At 43.3% G+C, this 17691-nt stretch overlaps 1 protein-coding gene across 7 annotated transcripts in view; it reads left to right on the top strand.

The window, feature by feature from the left end:
- LOC105434032 (serine/threonine-protein phosphatase 2B catalytic subunit 2) overlaps positions 1 to 17691 on the top strand; it is a 117375-nt gene that overhangs the window by 78096 nt on the left and 21588 nt on the right. For 3 of the 7 annotated variants that reach the window (XM_089082176.1, XM_089082171.1, XM_089082170.1), the window contains exons 6-10: positions 9578 to 9717; positions 12676 to 12847; positions 13024 to 13150; positions 13431 to 13511; positions 16868 to 16900. In XM_089082176.1, the coding sequence (XP_088938302.1) occupies positions 9578 to 9717; positions 12676 to 12847; positions 13024 to 13150; positions 13431 to 13511; positions 16868 to 16900 (553 nt within the window). Of the gene's footprint in view, positions 1 to 9577; positions 9718 to 12675; positions 12848 to 13023; positions 13151 to 13430; positions 13512 to 14864; positions 16463 to 16867; positions 16901 to 17691 lie in introns of those variants that run through there. The other 4 variants (XM_089082174.1, XM_089082173.1, XM_089082172.1 and 1 more) reach the window with 2 other exon arrangements.

The following is a 17691-nucleotide window of genomic DNA, read 5'->3' as shown; positions in this document are numbered from 1 at the left end:
TCTCGCTTAATGATCGACGGATCTCACGATGCCCGGCGTCTCCTTAAGCTTAATTAAGGGAAACGACACGCGATTACGATGATGCGACGCTGTAAAACGACGTAGATTAATCCCTCGGACTAGTCCGGCAACGTGACATGTTCGGAATAAAAATTTTCAGCGGAAACGTGTTTAATTTCGCTCGGGAGAAAATGTAATGATGAGGAATTGCGTGGGTGTAAACCGCGTTGCATAGAAAGATTCGTCTTTCAACGTTCAACCAAACGAAGACGATGATTCGTTCCGTGTTCAAAGAGTAGATCCATGCAATTATTATCAACGTTTAACGTGATCGAGAATGTCTCGAAGGACGGTAATAAATACCCCCGTCCGCCGAGCGAAGCTTCTCCTTAGAATTTATCATCGATAAATTCTAATCGCGGTTGCGACGGTTTTTCCGTTACCGAGCGGAGAATTTCGAGTACTGTGTTTTATTTCCGAGCGGTTTTATCGCCGGCGTTTCAGGACGTTTGATATGGAAATCGACGGTCCCGGTCGGACGATATCGCGAATCCTTTGAGAGCAAGAGCCCGTAAAACGTGACCGTCCGCGTCCTCTTGGAAATGTTCCTCGGTGACGCTTTAACCTCCTTCCCGCTTCTCCCTATCCGGATAATCGTTCTGAATTTTTCATCGTGACTCGCACGCACGAGACGCCAGAGCGAAGGGACTTTCGAGAAACTCGCGTGTGTCGCGATATACGCGAGGTAGTAAGATATTCGTCCATTAACCCTCTGCGTAGAACGGTAAATAAATCATGAGGGTATTTTTAGAACGACATCTCAGTTTTGCAGACCGCCAAGTCGGCAACGGTACGTTTGCATAAACGATACGATTTGTTAAGATCCCATGAAAGTACGAAAAAATGCGTGCAAATACTTTTGAAAGCTTTAAAATGCCGCCTTTGCGACGAAAGAAAATCTCGCGCGCGTCATACATCTCCCTCCTGGGAGACTCCTGGGAGTGCGAAGAGAGTTAATCGTTAACGATTCGTGTGTGTCCGTCGAAGTGAACGAATCACGAGAGGAATCGACATTAAATCTTGGAATCGCGCGAGGGCCGTAGATCTGCATTAAAGCCGTTCAATTTCGTGTCGGTCGTGGCGCGCATTAGCCCCGTTTAATTTATGGAGGGCGGACGGGGAAGAGAGAAAGAGAGAGAGAGAGAGAGATGGACGGACGGGGGGAGGGAGGGGAAAGGAGAGAGGCGGAGGGTGCAGGGATCGTGCAGGGCGGCGCGTGCATTTTATCGGCTGAAAACTTACGATTTATACGATCGTGTTCCGGGGGCTGTGCTTTAAATAGCGGGCGAGCTCGCACTATCGCGCCGCTATTAAGTTAATCGCCTCGCACGCCTCGCATGTATGCGTGTATGCGTGTCGCGAATCTGCTTTAACAAGAACGGTAATAACAAACAGCGCGAGACCGAAAAGAGCCTTTACGGCGTAAAGGTAACCAGGTGCCTCGAGGCAATCTTGAAACGCGTTGACCCGATACACAATTTTCTTCGGGCGTGTTCTCTTCCGGAGAAAATGGAAGAGGGGAAATTGAGAAAATCGCATCGCGAAGTTTCCACTTTAATCTTTAATCAGAAACGCAATTAGTACGTGTACGTAAACGTCAAGTATATTTATACAACGCAAAGTGTTTTAATGTGGGAAGGTTTCTTTGAATATATCATGTAGCGCAAGAGAAGGAAAGATAACAAAGATAACGCGCATCTTCCATTAGGCTATGTTATCCGAATGAATGAAGCACTAAGAATGTTTTTTCGCTGTCTAACGTCGGACTGTAAATCAAAATATCTATTCCATTTAGGAATTATATAAATTCTTAATAGATGAGGATGTTTGATGTTTTTCAGGGAAAATATTCTGAATAAGAAACGTCAAAAAGATTTATTGCATAAAAATGATAAATATATTTCGTGAACAAATTGATTTGCTTTTAATATAAACAAAATATGTTATTAAAGAAATTTATAAGATAATTAAATAAAGTAATAAGAAAATGAAAAATTTTTTGAATTACATTTTTTTAATAAAAATAAGAAAAATAGCACAATAAGACTGAATAATTTGAGCAACGTTTGTTTAAAAAGTTATTGATTTTATTTCTCCGATTTGTAGACGTATGTCATGAAAGATAATCTATAGTTATTGACGATGCTTTTGTAATTGTAATATAAAACTTCTTTCCTTTGTAACATTAAACCAGCAATGACATGAAGAGTGTCATTCGATTGTTGTCTTATCCTCAGAGAATATCCTTGGAGAAATTTCCGTGAAATTTCGAAGCGTATTACTATTGCAATTTTTCCGGTGTCACGTATCCAGTCTAGCCTGGGTTCTTCCATAGAGAGAGTTTTACTCCACGTCGCTTGTCGTTGAATTATAAAATTGTAAATCACGTTTATAGAAATTCGAAACTGCATAATTTTCTGCTGTTCATCGTACGAACGCCAGTAGATAAACTCACGCGTATAGCACACGCGCGCACCTAGGTCGCGAGATACAAATCGTTCCACAAACGGCGTTCCATAAATATTTAAAAGCTGATACGAATAGTTGTTTACTTCCGCGACGGAGAGTATTCGCGATTCCGCTCGCTACTCCGATCGCGACGTAAACGAGCCTCGTGACACGCTTCCATAAAAAGCCACCGTCATCGAACGTAGGAGGATGGCGTATCTAGCAATTAATAATCTCCCGGAGCTCCCCCCTCGTTCGCCTCCGTTTCTACTTGGGAAGAATCGGCGTGGGAGATGGAAGGGAAGAACAAAAGGCCATCGTACCATGAATGTCGATAATTCTCTAACGATCGCTTCCGGCCTCCCTAACATCCTGGTTTCTCGAGAAAAACGGTATTTTCTAGAACTAGGGGAAATATCCAGAGGTAGAATTTTAGGAATTTTATTACGCTTTATTAATGTACTATTAATATAATGTAAGTGCGAACGAAAATATCTCTTTACGTCGACATAAAATATTTTTATAGATTTTTGATTTATAATTTCTCGCGGATTAATTAACGCGGTAGAGTTGTCAAATAATTTCAAAGCGAAGTTCTTAGAAACAAAAATGGCAGCGAGGGGAAGAAAAATGGAGGGAAGCAGCAAGAGTAGACACTCTTCCAGATTACGAACTATTTCTCAAGGGAGATCGCGCAATGGTTAACCCATTTCTTGCCCGTCCTTGTCTCAGGATCGCCCAGCTTCTTTCTCGACATGAACAATCGCGGAAAACGAGAATGTAGATACAGCGAGAGAGAGAGAGAGAGAGAGAGAGTGAGAGAGAAAATCGAAGTGAAATCTTCGCCCTTTTCTCGCTGCAACATTTATAGCGATTTAGTTGCGCTATCACGAGCGCTTTCGCCAACTCCTCTGATTTCCCGAAAATTGGAAAACGAAGTCGGTCGAAGTCGAAGAATCGGAATCGGAAGTAATTGCAAGGACAAACGCATACAATTTGCGCATTTTTGTTTTCGCAAGAATTTTTACGGCCACTCTTTTCGTACCAACGTTCATCATTCCAGCTACGTTTTTCATTTTCTTTGATAATGCGCTTTCAATATTCACCAGCAAAAATGCATATTAATATCTTGCTCGTTTAAACACCACAGTAAACGGCAGATAAAATACGAGCAATCTTTTCTTTTTTTGTCGATTCTCCTCTTATTTTCCGTGTTACATAACCCATATTATAAAGCATGTTAATTTATAAAATTGTGTATAATATTTAATTCCTTTCATGGAAATGGGCAAAGAGATACGGGATACCATGTAGTATGCTTCTCTCTCTCTCTCTCTCTCTCTCTCTCTCTCTCTCTCTCTCTCTCTCTCTGTCTCCGTTATATATTATTCTCTGTGTCTCGGCATATAAAGGCATGTTTTGCATCGGTATAGCGATATGAATACCAAATGACATCGCGGAACAACACGGCGGCTTCTCATAATTCCTTTCCCGCCGTATCTAAATGCCGTGACAGTCGCAAAAACCGAGTCGCTAAGCCCTCGGCGTTTGGCCGCCGGATCCATCTCGCAGTGGTGAGATCAACGTCTGGACGGGCGAAGTTTTTATAATCCGCCGTAAGGCGATCGCGCGCGTCCGGGATCGGACTTGTTGGCGAACTTGCCGCTTTAATTATGCATATCATTAGGACATTATCGTCGTGTTTGCCATCGCGCAAGTCGTGTCACTCGATCTAATTTCACTCTGATCATTTTACATCACAGCTGCAAATCGATTCACAAATACGATCCGGAAATATGAACGCAACGATACTTGGAGGGCGCGAAACTGACATCAGAAGAGTGCTCCGTGCTTCCCGAAAGATTTTCCAATATCTTTGAACCTCTTTGGTCGATCGAAGTAAAATTTTGTCAGTTGTCAACGCTGGATAAGTGGAGCATCGTAAAGTGTTTCTGCCGTGTAGCGAAATGATGTGTAAAACGTTTTAGCTCGCGACCCCCTCGTCGACCGCCAATTGAAGCAAAACGGGCTGCTGCACGCGCGGCGGTATGCGAAATAAACGCCCGATGCAAGCCGACATTCACGCTTTTAACGCGAATTCATTTCAGCCCTTAACGGCAATCAAACCGGGTTTTCTCGTTTGCGAGCACTATTGTTCCTCCGCGGGAAAGAGGCGCGCGAGGGGCTCTACTAGGAAACATTGAACCGTCCGACCCCCCGAGGATCACGACCGCTAATTATTTCCGTTAATTAGTATAACAACCGCGCGTGCCGACTTCATTAACCCCATTCGCGACTCGACCGCCTGAATAGACCACATTAATGCATTATTCGCTCCTTTCAGCTTCCCCGCCTCTTCCCTTTTTTTTTCCTTTTTTTTTCATTCGTCTCAATCATCACCTTTGTGCACCCAAACTTCACACAAAAACGACAATTCGTTTCTCCTCCGCGAGAGTTTTTTTTCTTCGACGATGCACAAAGGCCGGCGCCGATTCGCTTAAAATTCCCAATGACAAGCGACCGCCGTCTCTCTCTCTCTCTCTCTCTCTCTCTCTCTCTCTCTCCCCCCGCCCTCTCTCCCTCTCTTCCTCTCTCTCTTTCCGGCTATCAGCGCCGGAATATCTGCCGTATGACTAACGAGCCGAACTGTCGGGGAAACTTCCGGAGCTCCCGGGACACGGCGATTATGCTCAAGGTACTCCGGGAAGTCGCTCCAAGAGAGACCTGACGAGATACGCTCACAATCACGCCCGTAATCGCATAATCGCATTATCGCGAGCATCCAGCCTTCGCGTCTGGCCGAGTCTGGCCAAAAATTACAGGGGACGGAGATTACATTTCTTAGCTCAGTCGTCAGCCCTCGAATTGTTCTGAAATGAATATCAGTGATTTTTCGCGAAGGGGAAGTCCATTTTCTCTCTGTCTCGGGAGGGGGAGAGAGAGAGAGAGAGAGAAATGCAGATTAGGGCGTTTTAGTTAATTAGAGCGCAATATTCGAGATGGAACTTTGCTGCTTCGTTACAGCGCCGTATCGCCGCAGACCCTCGTGCTCCTCGTACTCTTACTGTTGTACTTAAATACTTTATCTTAAGGGTTGTTTAAGGGTTGTGTCCGGGACTTGAGATTTGACGATTAGAAACGATTTTGTCTAATGAAACTCGCGACGAGAAAGGATAAATTGCGTTATATAATATTTACCGAAAAGTCTTTTTTTTTGTTTTTTTCTTTTAATGTGAATAAGAAAAGCGACATCGCTGGGATTAACGACTTCCGACAAAGCTTCTGTATGTACAGAAGCAAAAAGCCGCAGGCCGCTTTTAACGACTTTTTGCGACCTTTACCGACGCCATACGTTTGAGTTCTCGCCCATTTCCCGTATTTCATGCGGGATATTCTCTCTCTCTCTCTCTCTCTCTCTCTCTCTCTCTCTCTCTCTCTCTCTCTTCTGTCAGCCGGCAAAACGAGACGCGCTCCCGCGCTGGACGCGTTTATCTTTGATCTTTGCGACGTGTTTTTTCAGAGATTATTATAAATCGCGGATTACGCGGGTAGCGCGAATAAAGGGGCAAATACGATTAAACACGCGTCATCGGAAGAGAGAGAAAGAAACAGAATGAGAGGGGGAGGAGAGAGAGAGAGAGAGAGAGAGAGAGAGAGAGAGAGAGAGAGAGAGAGAGGTGCGTAGGCGGAAGGGGGCACGCGATTGAAAGGGATCTCCACGTGGAAACCGCGTAAAGGATACCATTGAGATACACTCTGTGTGATATACGACACAAAGCGTAGCGAGCTGTCCGAGGTATCGATCGGCATCGGCGCGAGCATCGTGGCGGCGACAGCGGCGTCGCGACGCGAGAAAGAATCGCACGAGAGTCCGTTGCATTTACGAGTGTTTCTTCCCGAACGAGGGGGAAACGAAAAAAAAAAAAGGCGCGTGGGGAGGGAAGAGGGGAAGAAAGAGGGGCGGCGAAGGGTAATTTTTCGTCCGTAATCCACAGACGATGCATAATATCTCTCCAGGGGCAAAGGAAACATTCCATTAAGGAAATGAGCCGGGCGTCACGTTAAATTACGTTTGTTTCGTGCCGCGGAACGACGCCTCCTCCACATCTCTGGATCCACTCCATCTCCACCATTTCCCCCCCCCCCTCCTCTCCCCTCTCGCTCGCTTCTCTCCTTTGCTCCTTTCTCTTCCCCCTTCTATCCTCCTGCGCGAGTACGCCATTGCGGCGACCGTAATTTGGCCTGGAAGGTCGTATTTTTAATTAATGTTTCTTCCGAACGGACTGGCATGATCAGCGAATCGTTTCATATTTCAAGAGAATAAAGAATAATGGTCCGCTGTTTATTCTCGTCATTACGACAAACGATGACAATCCGTATCTACATACATACATACATATGTATATATAGCAGACGGAAACTCCATACTTCATTACTGACGATATTTGTTGGAATACACGTGTACACGAAAGACAGCGCCGGTATCCGATTTCATATTATATCCATTATCTGTGCGCGAATACAGTTCTGACATTTCAAGTAGAATTTAGAGGGGCGCTGCAATCAGATCTCGCTGCGCCGCATTTCAAGGGAAATTTTACCTCTCGTGCGGCTACGAAATTTAAGATCGATGCGGCATGCGGAAGGCGGCAAGACCGCGGCGAGGACAGGGCAATGAAGGGCTATTACGTGTCATTATAATAGGCAGTGCAAACATGATAGGAGACATAAGGCGCGTGTTCGCCTCACTTAATGCAGCACTTGTCATTATCGCGCACTGACTGCTCATTATATCGTAATAAGCACCCAATATGCCCGCGTGTCTGCCTACGTGTTCACGCGGAAACGGGTCGCGAACTAATACGAATCCATTCGACGTAATTACGCTACCTGTTACGCGAAACTCGTAGCCCGGGATCAAGATCACGTCGTGATCGTGGGAACAAACTTCGATTCGGCTAATCGTGGAAGATGAGATTCGACGTCGATAATATCATGAGGATTACGTTCAGCGAGCGGGACAAATAATTGGAACCTTTATTAATATCTGAAATTATGAATATAGAATATCCAAATAATTCTTTTAGTAGCATTTAATTTTCTGAAAAAATGAAAAATCGACTAATACGTTTAATACATTTTTTTCACCTTATTTTGTAATTAATCAAGAAAAGATAAATAAAAAGAAAAGATAGATAAATAAAAATTAAAATTTAAATATTTTATTTATTACTTACGATCTTATTATTATTTACGATGAATTGAAGTTTAGGTTTTTTAAATTTAAAATCGATTATGGATTAAATGTTTTTTATTAAAATATATCGCATTTTGATTGAAAAGTCTTTACATTGTCGCATTAGGAAATTATTATCCATCATGTTTCATTTATATGGCTCGGCTAAATATTTAGTGAATGAACGCATCGCCCAAAACCAGGTTTAATCTTTGTGTTTTGAATTATTCCCATATTGATGGCTGAACTACGCAGAATTATTTTACACAGATATCGCATGAAAAGTTGGAAAAAAAATTTTAATAAAATCTATGAAAAAGCTCGACGATTAGTCGAATCGCAACGATATTGCGAGAACAGATATCGTTTTGAGAATCGATATCGTTTTATTAAAAATAAAGCTTCGTATTTTGCATACGAAAAATTTCAACAGAATGCCGCGCAAAAAAAGAAGAAGAAAAGCTTTTAAACGACGTAAACGGAATCTCACGATCTTCGTCCTCAATATTTTATCCGCGTTGATTGTATCTCTCGAATAAGAGGGGGTGTGTTTGCGATAACGAAACGTTTCGCATTGCGCGAAATACCTACCTGTTCTCCTCTCGAAACCATTCATATTCATGAAAGTCATTAAACGCGATTTCCGAAGGCAGCCGAGTCGACGAGGATGAAGATCGCGCCGGTGGACTTTTCTCAGCGAGATTAGATCAACGGAACAAATATTTGAGAGCTCTCTTTGTGGTGAAACTCTGTCTTTCCTCCATGTACCCCTCGATATCCACTCGTCCGCAGAGCGAAATTTCGCCGTCCAAGTTTTCAAGCCTTTAACATCGATTCGGTGGGAGTGGCCCGATTCTCGGCGTGGCCCGAGAATAAATCCGCGCCGCATTTGCGAATGCTTCATGAATGCTTCAAGAGTGACTTTGTCGTTTATCTAGTGTCCCTCGAATAAATAGTCGTCTTGTGTGATTGATAATGAAGCCACACGTACCGATAGCTCCATACTTATATAACATCTATAAAGGGAATTTAATTGTCCTTTTAATTCCTTTAATTCTTTTAATTATTCACCGATCCGTTATATACCGATGATATATGTGTATGTGTAACATTTGACGAGGGTCAAGTAGGATTTATCTGACATTCTAGCGGCATCGAATATCGGATTTCAGAGCTTAACGATTCAATCGCAACCAACAGACATTTAGAAATCCGCGGTGAGCGCATGTTGTTGTCAGGCTCGATAGCCTAATTAATGCAATCTGCAGACGAGCCGGTTTGCGTGTGTAGCTTGTTTGGCGCTGTCGCGATACGTAAACTCGCGGCAAAGTCGTCGCCCACCGGGACACCGTCGCTTTCAATACAGGTTTCGACGCTGTCAAATCGCTGTCAAATTGTAATTCAATCCCAAGTTCAGAATATCGCTTACCGTCCCCCCCCCCTCTCTCTCTCTCAAACATCGGGGCAGCTCGTAAGTATCGAAGAGTCGTCAAAGTGATGATATATGCCCGTTGCGACGGCGATTTCGAAAATCAAACGTTGCGACGTGTTACAACCGATGCGATCGAACGTAATTGTGAATGAAGCCATCGCAATTAGCCGAGACCGATCAGAAGCACATAAATTTCGCGTGTAACGTGTAACGGACCAACTAAACCTTCGAATGGGATACGCTCCAAAGTGCAAACTGACCGATCTGCCCGATGTGAATTCGGTAAAGCCGACAATGGCCCGTACAATTACGCCGAAAATTACGCGGTGTTTGCGCCGGCCGGTGTGCCGCCAGTTAATTCCTTGAGCTAATTCGATCGACTTGTTGACTTGTTGTTCCAGCTGGATAGGTTCAAAGAGCCGCCGGCGTTCGGGCCGATGTGCGATCTCCTCTGGTCGGATCCTCTTGAGGACTTTGGCAACGAGAAGAACGCGGAGCATTTCTCCCACAATAGCGTCAGGGGTTGTTCGTACTTTTACAGGTGAGTGTACTCTTTCCAAGTTTTCATTGACATGTTAATTCGGTTAATAGAAATTCTGCTGTAAAACCGATCTAGGTGTGCGGTATCTTTCTATTTTTTTAAATATTACTGATTTTATGCAGATTACTGATTTTATTCTACGATCGAATCGCAATTTTAGAAAGTCAAAAAAGGAACCGTAGGATCCTAATTAATATTAGAGATTCAGCAGTAATGAAATTCGATTAACTTTGTCAAACACTAATTTAGAAATTTTATAAAGTAAAGCTTATTAAGCGCGATTTTGAATCGATTTTTTTAAGGACAATATCGAAAGAGGTCGATCTTTACCGCAAGTTTCCAATTTTCAGCATTAAATATCTTCATAATTGAGTCTCAAATTTGATCGAAATAAAATCTGTTTGAAGTTAATTGAACGATACGGTTTCTATTATCTGATTTTTTTCTATTTAGCTTAATTTTTACAGGACTTTACTTTTTATAACTTTTATAAAGCTATCAATGCTTGAACTAACTAAAAAATTAACAAAAGAAATTAATTAATTTAAGAATTTACACAATAGCTTTCTCTTTCAGCGAATCCTTTATTTATCAATTACAACATACTTGCTTGAGTTAAAAGTTACAATATTTTATTAAGTTATATTACCGATATAAAGGATATTGAAAAAAAAAAGAGATCACATGATTGGAAATATCAGAAAATGCAATTACAATACTTTTCGTTGGTGTCGCCGATATATCGGTGGGACACGTCGATACCACAGCGTTAACGTAATAATAAAGGACGTATTAGCGGAGAAAAGGAAAAACGAGGTCAACACCCCATGCGCCGTCCGGCGATGGCTGGAGTTCTTTTTGCCGCGGAAATACGATATGCTTGTGTGCGATACATCTCGCGGCTGTCGTCGGCCGGTCCTCGGTTTTTTTTTCCCTTACCAAGCCGACCCATTAACTCCCTTCAACGGGAGTAATTATCTCGCCGTCTCTGTTTGCGAGTAGCGCAGCCGGAAGCGCGTTGGGCGCATCCCTCGCGCGATCACACAGCGTGAAACGAGGTAACTTCGGCACACACACACACACACACACACACATCCCCTTCCCCTTCCCCCGTCGGCCTTTCCAAGTCCTGAGAGAGATCTTCCTTCCGCCGAATCTTCCTATGTACGTCACGTTCGGTCCCTCGTCGCGTCGCCCTTCGTCAGCGTCACGCGGACACGCCCGCGGTTTGCCCCGCGCGAGGATTAATAACGGCCGTGTTATACGACAGCGTTCGCAAACCGCAGACACGACAGCTCCTCTCGCGGATACGCTAATTATACGAACGGCCGTGCTAATGAGCACCGAGATTCGTTAAGTGTCAGCCGTCTCTCGCGCGCCCGTCCACAACATTTCCCGTCCCGTGTTCGTTCGCGTGTACGTGTTTGCGAGGCAGACTTGAAAAAATTAAATTCCCGAATGCGATTTAATTATCTTTTCGCGATCAATTTCCATCGACAAATCGTATATTCCCTATTAGGCCTTTTTAATATTAACGCAGCGTGTTATACCAGAGCCATAGATGTCGGCGTTGCGCGAGCCGCGGCGGGAACGTTGGAAAGGTGATTTATTGAGGCGATTTTCATAATCAAGCTGTTCATTGATATATATGTGAATGTGGCACGGGCGATCGCGATCGCGATAAGATAATGGCCAGTCGTTATGAAGACGTTCCAGATAACGCCGGTCCGTTAATCCCTCATTTTCGATTCCCACATTATCGTGTCTCGGTCGGGGGGGATAGGTACGTGCATTAAGTTCCACGCGAACATAAATCACATCTCGCGTCTCGAGCGATATGCAAGTAGCCCGGCTGTAATCGCCGTCGGTCGTCCGACTACACCGCGACTCGTACCACTTACTCCCGAACGTAATGAAGCTTCTGATTATCCTCACTCCTTCCCTCTAATGACCCGAAGTGGCTGTACGCTCTTAAAACCAGAAAAGCAAATGTGCCTCGCGCGTCGCAATAATGTCCCAAAGTTAAATAAATCATCTTATCATTGTACCGAAATGTGTGTGCGTATCGAAGTTAAGATTCAACGATCCGGAGATCGATACCGACCACATTGGCGAACGGCGTGGTTTTCGAGAGATTTCACCTCGTCATTAATCTCTGTCGGCGCTATGAACGAGTCTTAATGGCCACTAACGACCATGCCGCGACATGGCGCAAACATTTCTCATGATTCTTGGCCGGGTCAGTTATGGTAAGGAAAAGAGTCATCCTGTTGACGTCCTCGGCGGCTTAATGTGTTTACGCAAACATAAATGCCAATATATCATCGTTCGATGTCCGATTCATCGCGATAGTCATTGAAAAAAAAAAAAAAACCTACACATTGTACTAAAAACTTAAAGTTATATAATTCGCATTAACGGCAAAAATCCGAACAATCTAAAGTCGAAGCTTTAAGCACATCTTGGAAATAGAAATTGACTCGACTTCAGTATTTAGAAGTGCTCCAACAATCCTGTATAAATTCACAGAATCGCAATAGAAAAAGTTGTACCAGTCGTTCTTGACAAGTTAAGATTGATCGTTTGGCGCTCGCGCAATTGTTTTTGACGTGTGTGCCAAGAAACCGCGTTACGACGTTAATTCAGGTCACGATTTTAAGATGTACAAATTTTCCAGTATAAATATTCGCGTTGGAAGCTGCCTGGCGAACGCTTTTGAAACTTGTACACTTCGCACGAATTTTGCTGCGGAATTTATCGAGAAAATTCTCTTCTCGGTAGTTCTAACTAGATTAAAATTTTTAAGCTCGAGTCGATTTACTTAACCACGGCAGTTTCCATGTTATTTATCAGTGCTAAATAAATTTAATAATATGAGCGTATATTCGAGCAATTATCGATAATTATCGACAATCAAGGGTTTCCCAATCTTGAACAGTCGATAACGCTTGCTTGCAGTTACTCGGCGTGTTGCGACTTCCTGCAAAACAACAATTTGCTCAGCATCATAAGGGCGCACGAGGCTCAAGACGCCGGATATCGTATGTATCGAAAATCTCAGACGACGGGCTTCCCGTCGCTTATCACCATCTTCAGCGCGCCGAACTATCTCGACGTGTACAATAACAAGGTAAAAATACCTCTTTTCCTTGCGCGAATCGCGCATCGCGTTTGCCGCAGCGACCATAAACTTCGACGTTAATTTAACTGTCACATTTATGGTCAGCTCGGAGGATCGTTCGTTTTATGACCTGTGGATCGCCGGCCTGCGATCATAAAATTCCGATATGTTCGTTGTGTCCATAGGCGGCGGTTTTGAAGTACGAGAACAACGTTATGAACATCAGGCAGTTCAATTGTTCGCCACACCCGTACTGGTTGCCCAATTTCATGGACGTTTTCACATGGTCCCTACCATTTGTTGGCGAGAAAGGTAAGTCCTGCTAGACCGACAAGTCTCATTTGTTTCTGTCAAAAACTATTACATTTCCACGCGATGCATCTTGTTTAATAACGAACGCTAATGGATAAAAATCCGCGAAAGGTTTTTTTTTTTTTTAAAGAAGAGAAAAATGTGAGAAAAACTCCAATGTATAATAATTTAGACTTGATTTTTTACACAAGATATTACGAGATGGATAAATATTAATTTGTGATGACGGATGTGTGCTTTGCTCGGAAATTAACGAGCGAATTTTCGCTTTACCTTTCAGTCACCGAAATGTTGGTGAACGTGTTGAACATATGCTCGGACGACGAGCTGATGAGCGACGGTGATGACGCGCTCGAGGAAGGTAATGTCCACCATTCAGCTCTCATATCCCATCTTAATCTGTGCACACTATTATTTTACAGACGTTTCGAACATGATCGGCACTCAGACTGGTCGCTCTTATATCGTGATCAGAGTATCTGTCTTCTTTTACCCTTTCATTACGAGATTATTTTTGTCTTGAATTTTTTCCTTGTCTAATATGAAAATTGTGCAAAAAGACAGAAAACGAGAACCGCAGAGTTTCGTCACGTTGAGTACGCAATAAAAAAAACCGTTCTCATCTCAGCCGTCCCGCGAGGATTGGAAAAGCAAATTCGTTTTATTTAGAGCTCCGAGTGTGTGCAATCGCGTGAAAACGATCACTTCAGAAGAATGGTAGTTGTTGCCGCAGTTTGTTCGACCTGTGGGGTTTAAGTCTCGATTATATCTCGCCTTCGGTAAATTCATTCCGGGTTCGGGTTGCCACTCTGATGACGGCGAGAGATGAGACACGGTTTCAATTTTATCCGTCACCTCGAGGACGGCCGGACGGACGAGCGTGAGATAAGACGGGCGGGGATTCCCCGCTAATATCTGGAATCTCTTTACAAGCTCCGACACGATCTAAGAGAGGCCATGTCATCTTCGTGCACCGGGGAGAATGCGCGGATTCATCCCTCGCGTTCTGCCACGTGCCGGCTTGATAGAAAAGAGCCGGAAACGATCTAACGATGAAAAATGAATCGGGATCCTTCACCCTCGTTTTGCGAATCGTTGCATTCTCCGCCGAAAAAGGAAGATCGATCGTGCACGTGTGCCCCGGATTGGATAATCGGCGAGCCCGAAATTTCACTGCGAGGAAACTGCGCGACTGTTCATTTTCATCGCCGCGATGAAAGTTGAATTCGCGCGCTCGCGTCGAATATGCCGTTATTTTCAATTTTTTTTTCATCTAATCGTTTTTAATTTGACACGGGATTTGGCACGGGAGCGGAAATCTTTTCTCTGTTCTTCTTTTTTACGTTCGCCACGTGCCAAATTTTCGCCTGTACGATCGATCCACCGGTCAATTTCCATCGCAATTTCTTCGATCGATTCGACCGATTCGATGGCACCTGTGAATTCTATGTATTCTCGTACAATTCTACATATCCCTCCGATTCACATGACATGATGCTCGCGTACCTTATCTTAAATTTCACCTTCTCGTGCGAAAGTTAAGAAGAAATTACGCGCGATCTCCTCGCGCCGAAAGAAAAGTAGTCAATCTGAAAAAAAAAAATGTCTCTATCACCCCGCCTTCCCCCCCCCTGCCACGATTTCACTCTTGTAACTTCCAGAGACAAATCTTGAATTCTCTTTCTGTTTGCATTTTCACTCGCTGCACGGACAGATGGTAAGAAACGCCGCTCGATTCTTCTAGACGTCACACGATTAAGAGCTTCATTGATTATCATTAATTTTTTAGCTATTTCATAGTAGTGTCTCAATGTCGAGTTTCTCTTTCTCTCTGTTTCTCTTTCTATCTCTCTCTTTCTCTTCCTCCATCTTTTTCTTTCTTTATTGCGTCGTCTTTTTCTTTTCCCTTTCCGTCCGCGACGTATTTCTCGGGAGGAGAAGAACGTACGTAGAAAGTATGTCGCGTCTATCGTTTCTTCTCTTTTCTTCTTTATCTTTCGTTCTGTGTGATATCCACGCGCATAATATATTATGTGTGTGTACATATATATATATATAAATATATATTTATCATTTTTCTATATTTTTTTCTCTCTTTACCTTTGACCATCTATTTCATGGTACTTACAATTTCTTGCATCGAGGTACGAGGTTTTTTTTTGGTTTTCTCTTCTTTTTTTTTATCTCTCTTTTCTCTCTCTCTCTCTCTCTCTCTCTCTCCGTATCTGCTCCGTATCTGTTCTTCTTGGCATTTTTATTTTCACTTCCCGATTACGTATATGTGTGTAATACATATTCGACGTGTCTCGACGGCACAAAGCCTGGGTCTTTACATCTTCACCGGTAGATCTTGATTTTCTGCATCATTATACTCATAGCATCTTCACCCTGTCTCCATACGTTTGTTCAAGATGGCATGATCCCTTTGCCTGTATTTCAAAGCACGTAATAAGTACTTCGTGACGACCTTGAGCTTTATCAATTCAAAATACTTTTCTCGACTCGAAATTAACCGGGCGAAGACATCATTTGCCATCTTGCGCATCACGCATCAATTTAATTCACGCATGCATCGCAGCAAATCGGGTAAGACGACGCCCAAATTCGGCCTTGTCTTAATTATTTTTCGATGTGTATCCGGGAATATCTCCAGATTTCATTTGTCATTTCGTTTTCTCCGATCAACTCTACCACTCTGTCCGAATTCCATAGTCAATTTCAATCTCTCTCTCACGTGTGTCACATCCATCCCGCCCCGACTGGCCTATATATTCTGTTACTTTCTTTTTCTTTCTCGTACATTTCACACATGCGTATGTATAATGCTCTGCCCTTTGTCCCTACGTTCTAAAAGAATAATTAAGACCTCTTGCGGAAATCGGCGGATGGAGCTTTGCGACCGGTGATGCTGTCACAAAAATTTTTCTGATTTTTTTTTTCTTTTTTTTCGTCGCGATCTATTGATCGAATTTTTCAACTAAATCAAACGTCGTCAACGAGTCATGTTTCCAAGACGTACTATTTTTTTTTTTTTTTATTATATCCACGATATCGACCTACGTTGGCTGGCTATCGGCAGCCAAATCAATTTCACATTCGTTCGCGTGTGCCCGAGAAAGAGACAGGAGCTAATTCGTTTCCGCAATTCGCGGCACGTCAGAAGGTCAGATCGATACATGGACGACCACCGGAACAAGTATCCATCCGCCGGGTTGGATCCAAGCTCCGAAAGAAAATCGAGCAGCCCCCTCACCGCCCCCGCATCGATGCCGTTTCGTAGAGAACGCGTTCGCGAGAACGTTTCCCGGCTTGTTGCGGCTAAGTCGCAACTGATCGAAAAAAAGAGTTCAAGTAGAGAGTCCTGGTGGATCAATAAAGACACCCTCGCCCCCGAACTCCTCCACTTCCCTCTCCCCTCTGCTTTCGCCTCTTTTAATTATCGCGAGAGAAACACGCGCCGCCCACAACCCCTCGCCCCCCCGATCAACCCCCCTTCGCTCTTGCCCTCCCCCTCTCGCCCCCTCTGCCCCCGAAGTTGCACTGACTGTCTTTTATATCGTACTCCTTCTCTATTATATTTGTATCAATCACACTGGCCTTGGACTCCTCCTATCTCGGCACGACACTATGCTACTACTACCTCTACTACTTCTACTACTACTTCTACTACTACCACTCAAAACTCCGATCGTTCGGCATACCGCAACCCCCGTAAAGTCGCAGCCAAAGTCGTTGTCCAAAAAAAGAATGGTAAGTCCCCGTGAGAGCCGACGACTTACTTGAAGAGCCAAGATTTTTTTCTTCTTTTTCGTGCGTGCCAAGAGTAACCCAACGAGAGTTTTCTTCCCTCTTTCTTTTTCTCCCCCCTCCCTCTTTTTTTTTTTTCTGTATTACGGTGTATTTGTGATACAGTGTATGATCTTGACTCCTTTTGTTTTTTTGGTTTTTTTTTGTTTTTGTTTTTTTTTTGTTTCCTCTTCGCCAAAGTGTTCTCTCCTGCGTTTCGGTTCCTTTCCGTTCTTTTTTTTTTTTTTGTCTTCCTTTTCATTGCGCGGGTGCGCTTCGTGACGCCTTCTGCCGGATCAAGCATATTTCTTGTGCCGCAAATGCGGTTTTCGAGCTGAAATGCGACACTTTCAAGCGTAAGAAAGCGTGTAGAAAAATATTGCAATTTCTTACCAGCATGTAATAATAACGCGGAAATATATTTCGACTTTTTTAACGTGTATTTTCATTATTAACGATAACGACATAATAATTTTATAATCAATTTTAATATCTTTCACGTGGAATTAATATATAATTTCCCGCTGTGCAATTTTCGAGTTAATCTTTACATCTATGATCGATAATGACAGATAAAGTATAAGAAGTAATATTATTAATTTAACAACAATCATCTGGGTCGAAAATTTCAATTATTTCTTTCCATTAATGAAAAAACGCGGGAATACTTTTATTTCAGCTAAATGCGCCTCGATGAGGAATTAGAGCTCGAGACAACCAGTAGAATGACGTCGAGACGAAACGAACGTTCCGCA

This window comes from Pogonomyrmex barbatus, unplaced genomic scaffold, assembly GCF_055798465.1.
Source record: "Pogonomyrmex barbatus isolate J1 unplaced genomic scaffold, ASM5579846v1 scaffold5, whole genome shotgun sequence".
NCBI classification, from domain to species: Eukaryota; Metazoa; Arthropoda; class Insecta; order Hymenoptera; family Formicidae; genus Pogonomyrmex; species Pogonomyrmex barbatus.
This window is presented reverse-complemented; position numbering and strand designations above follow the sequence as displayed.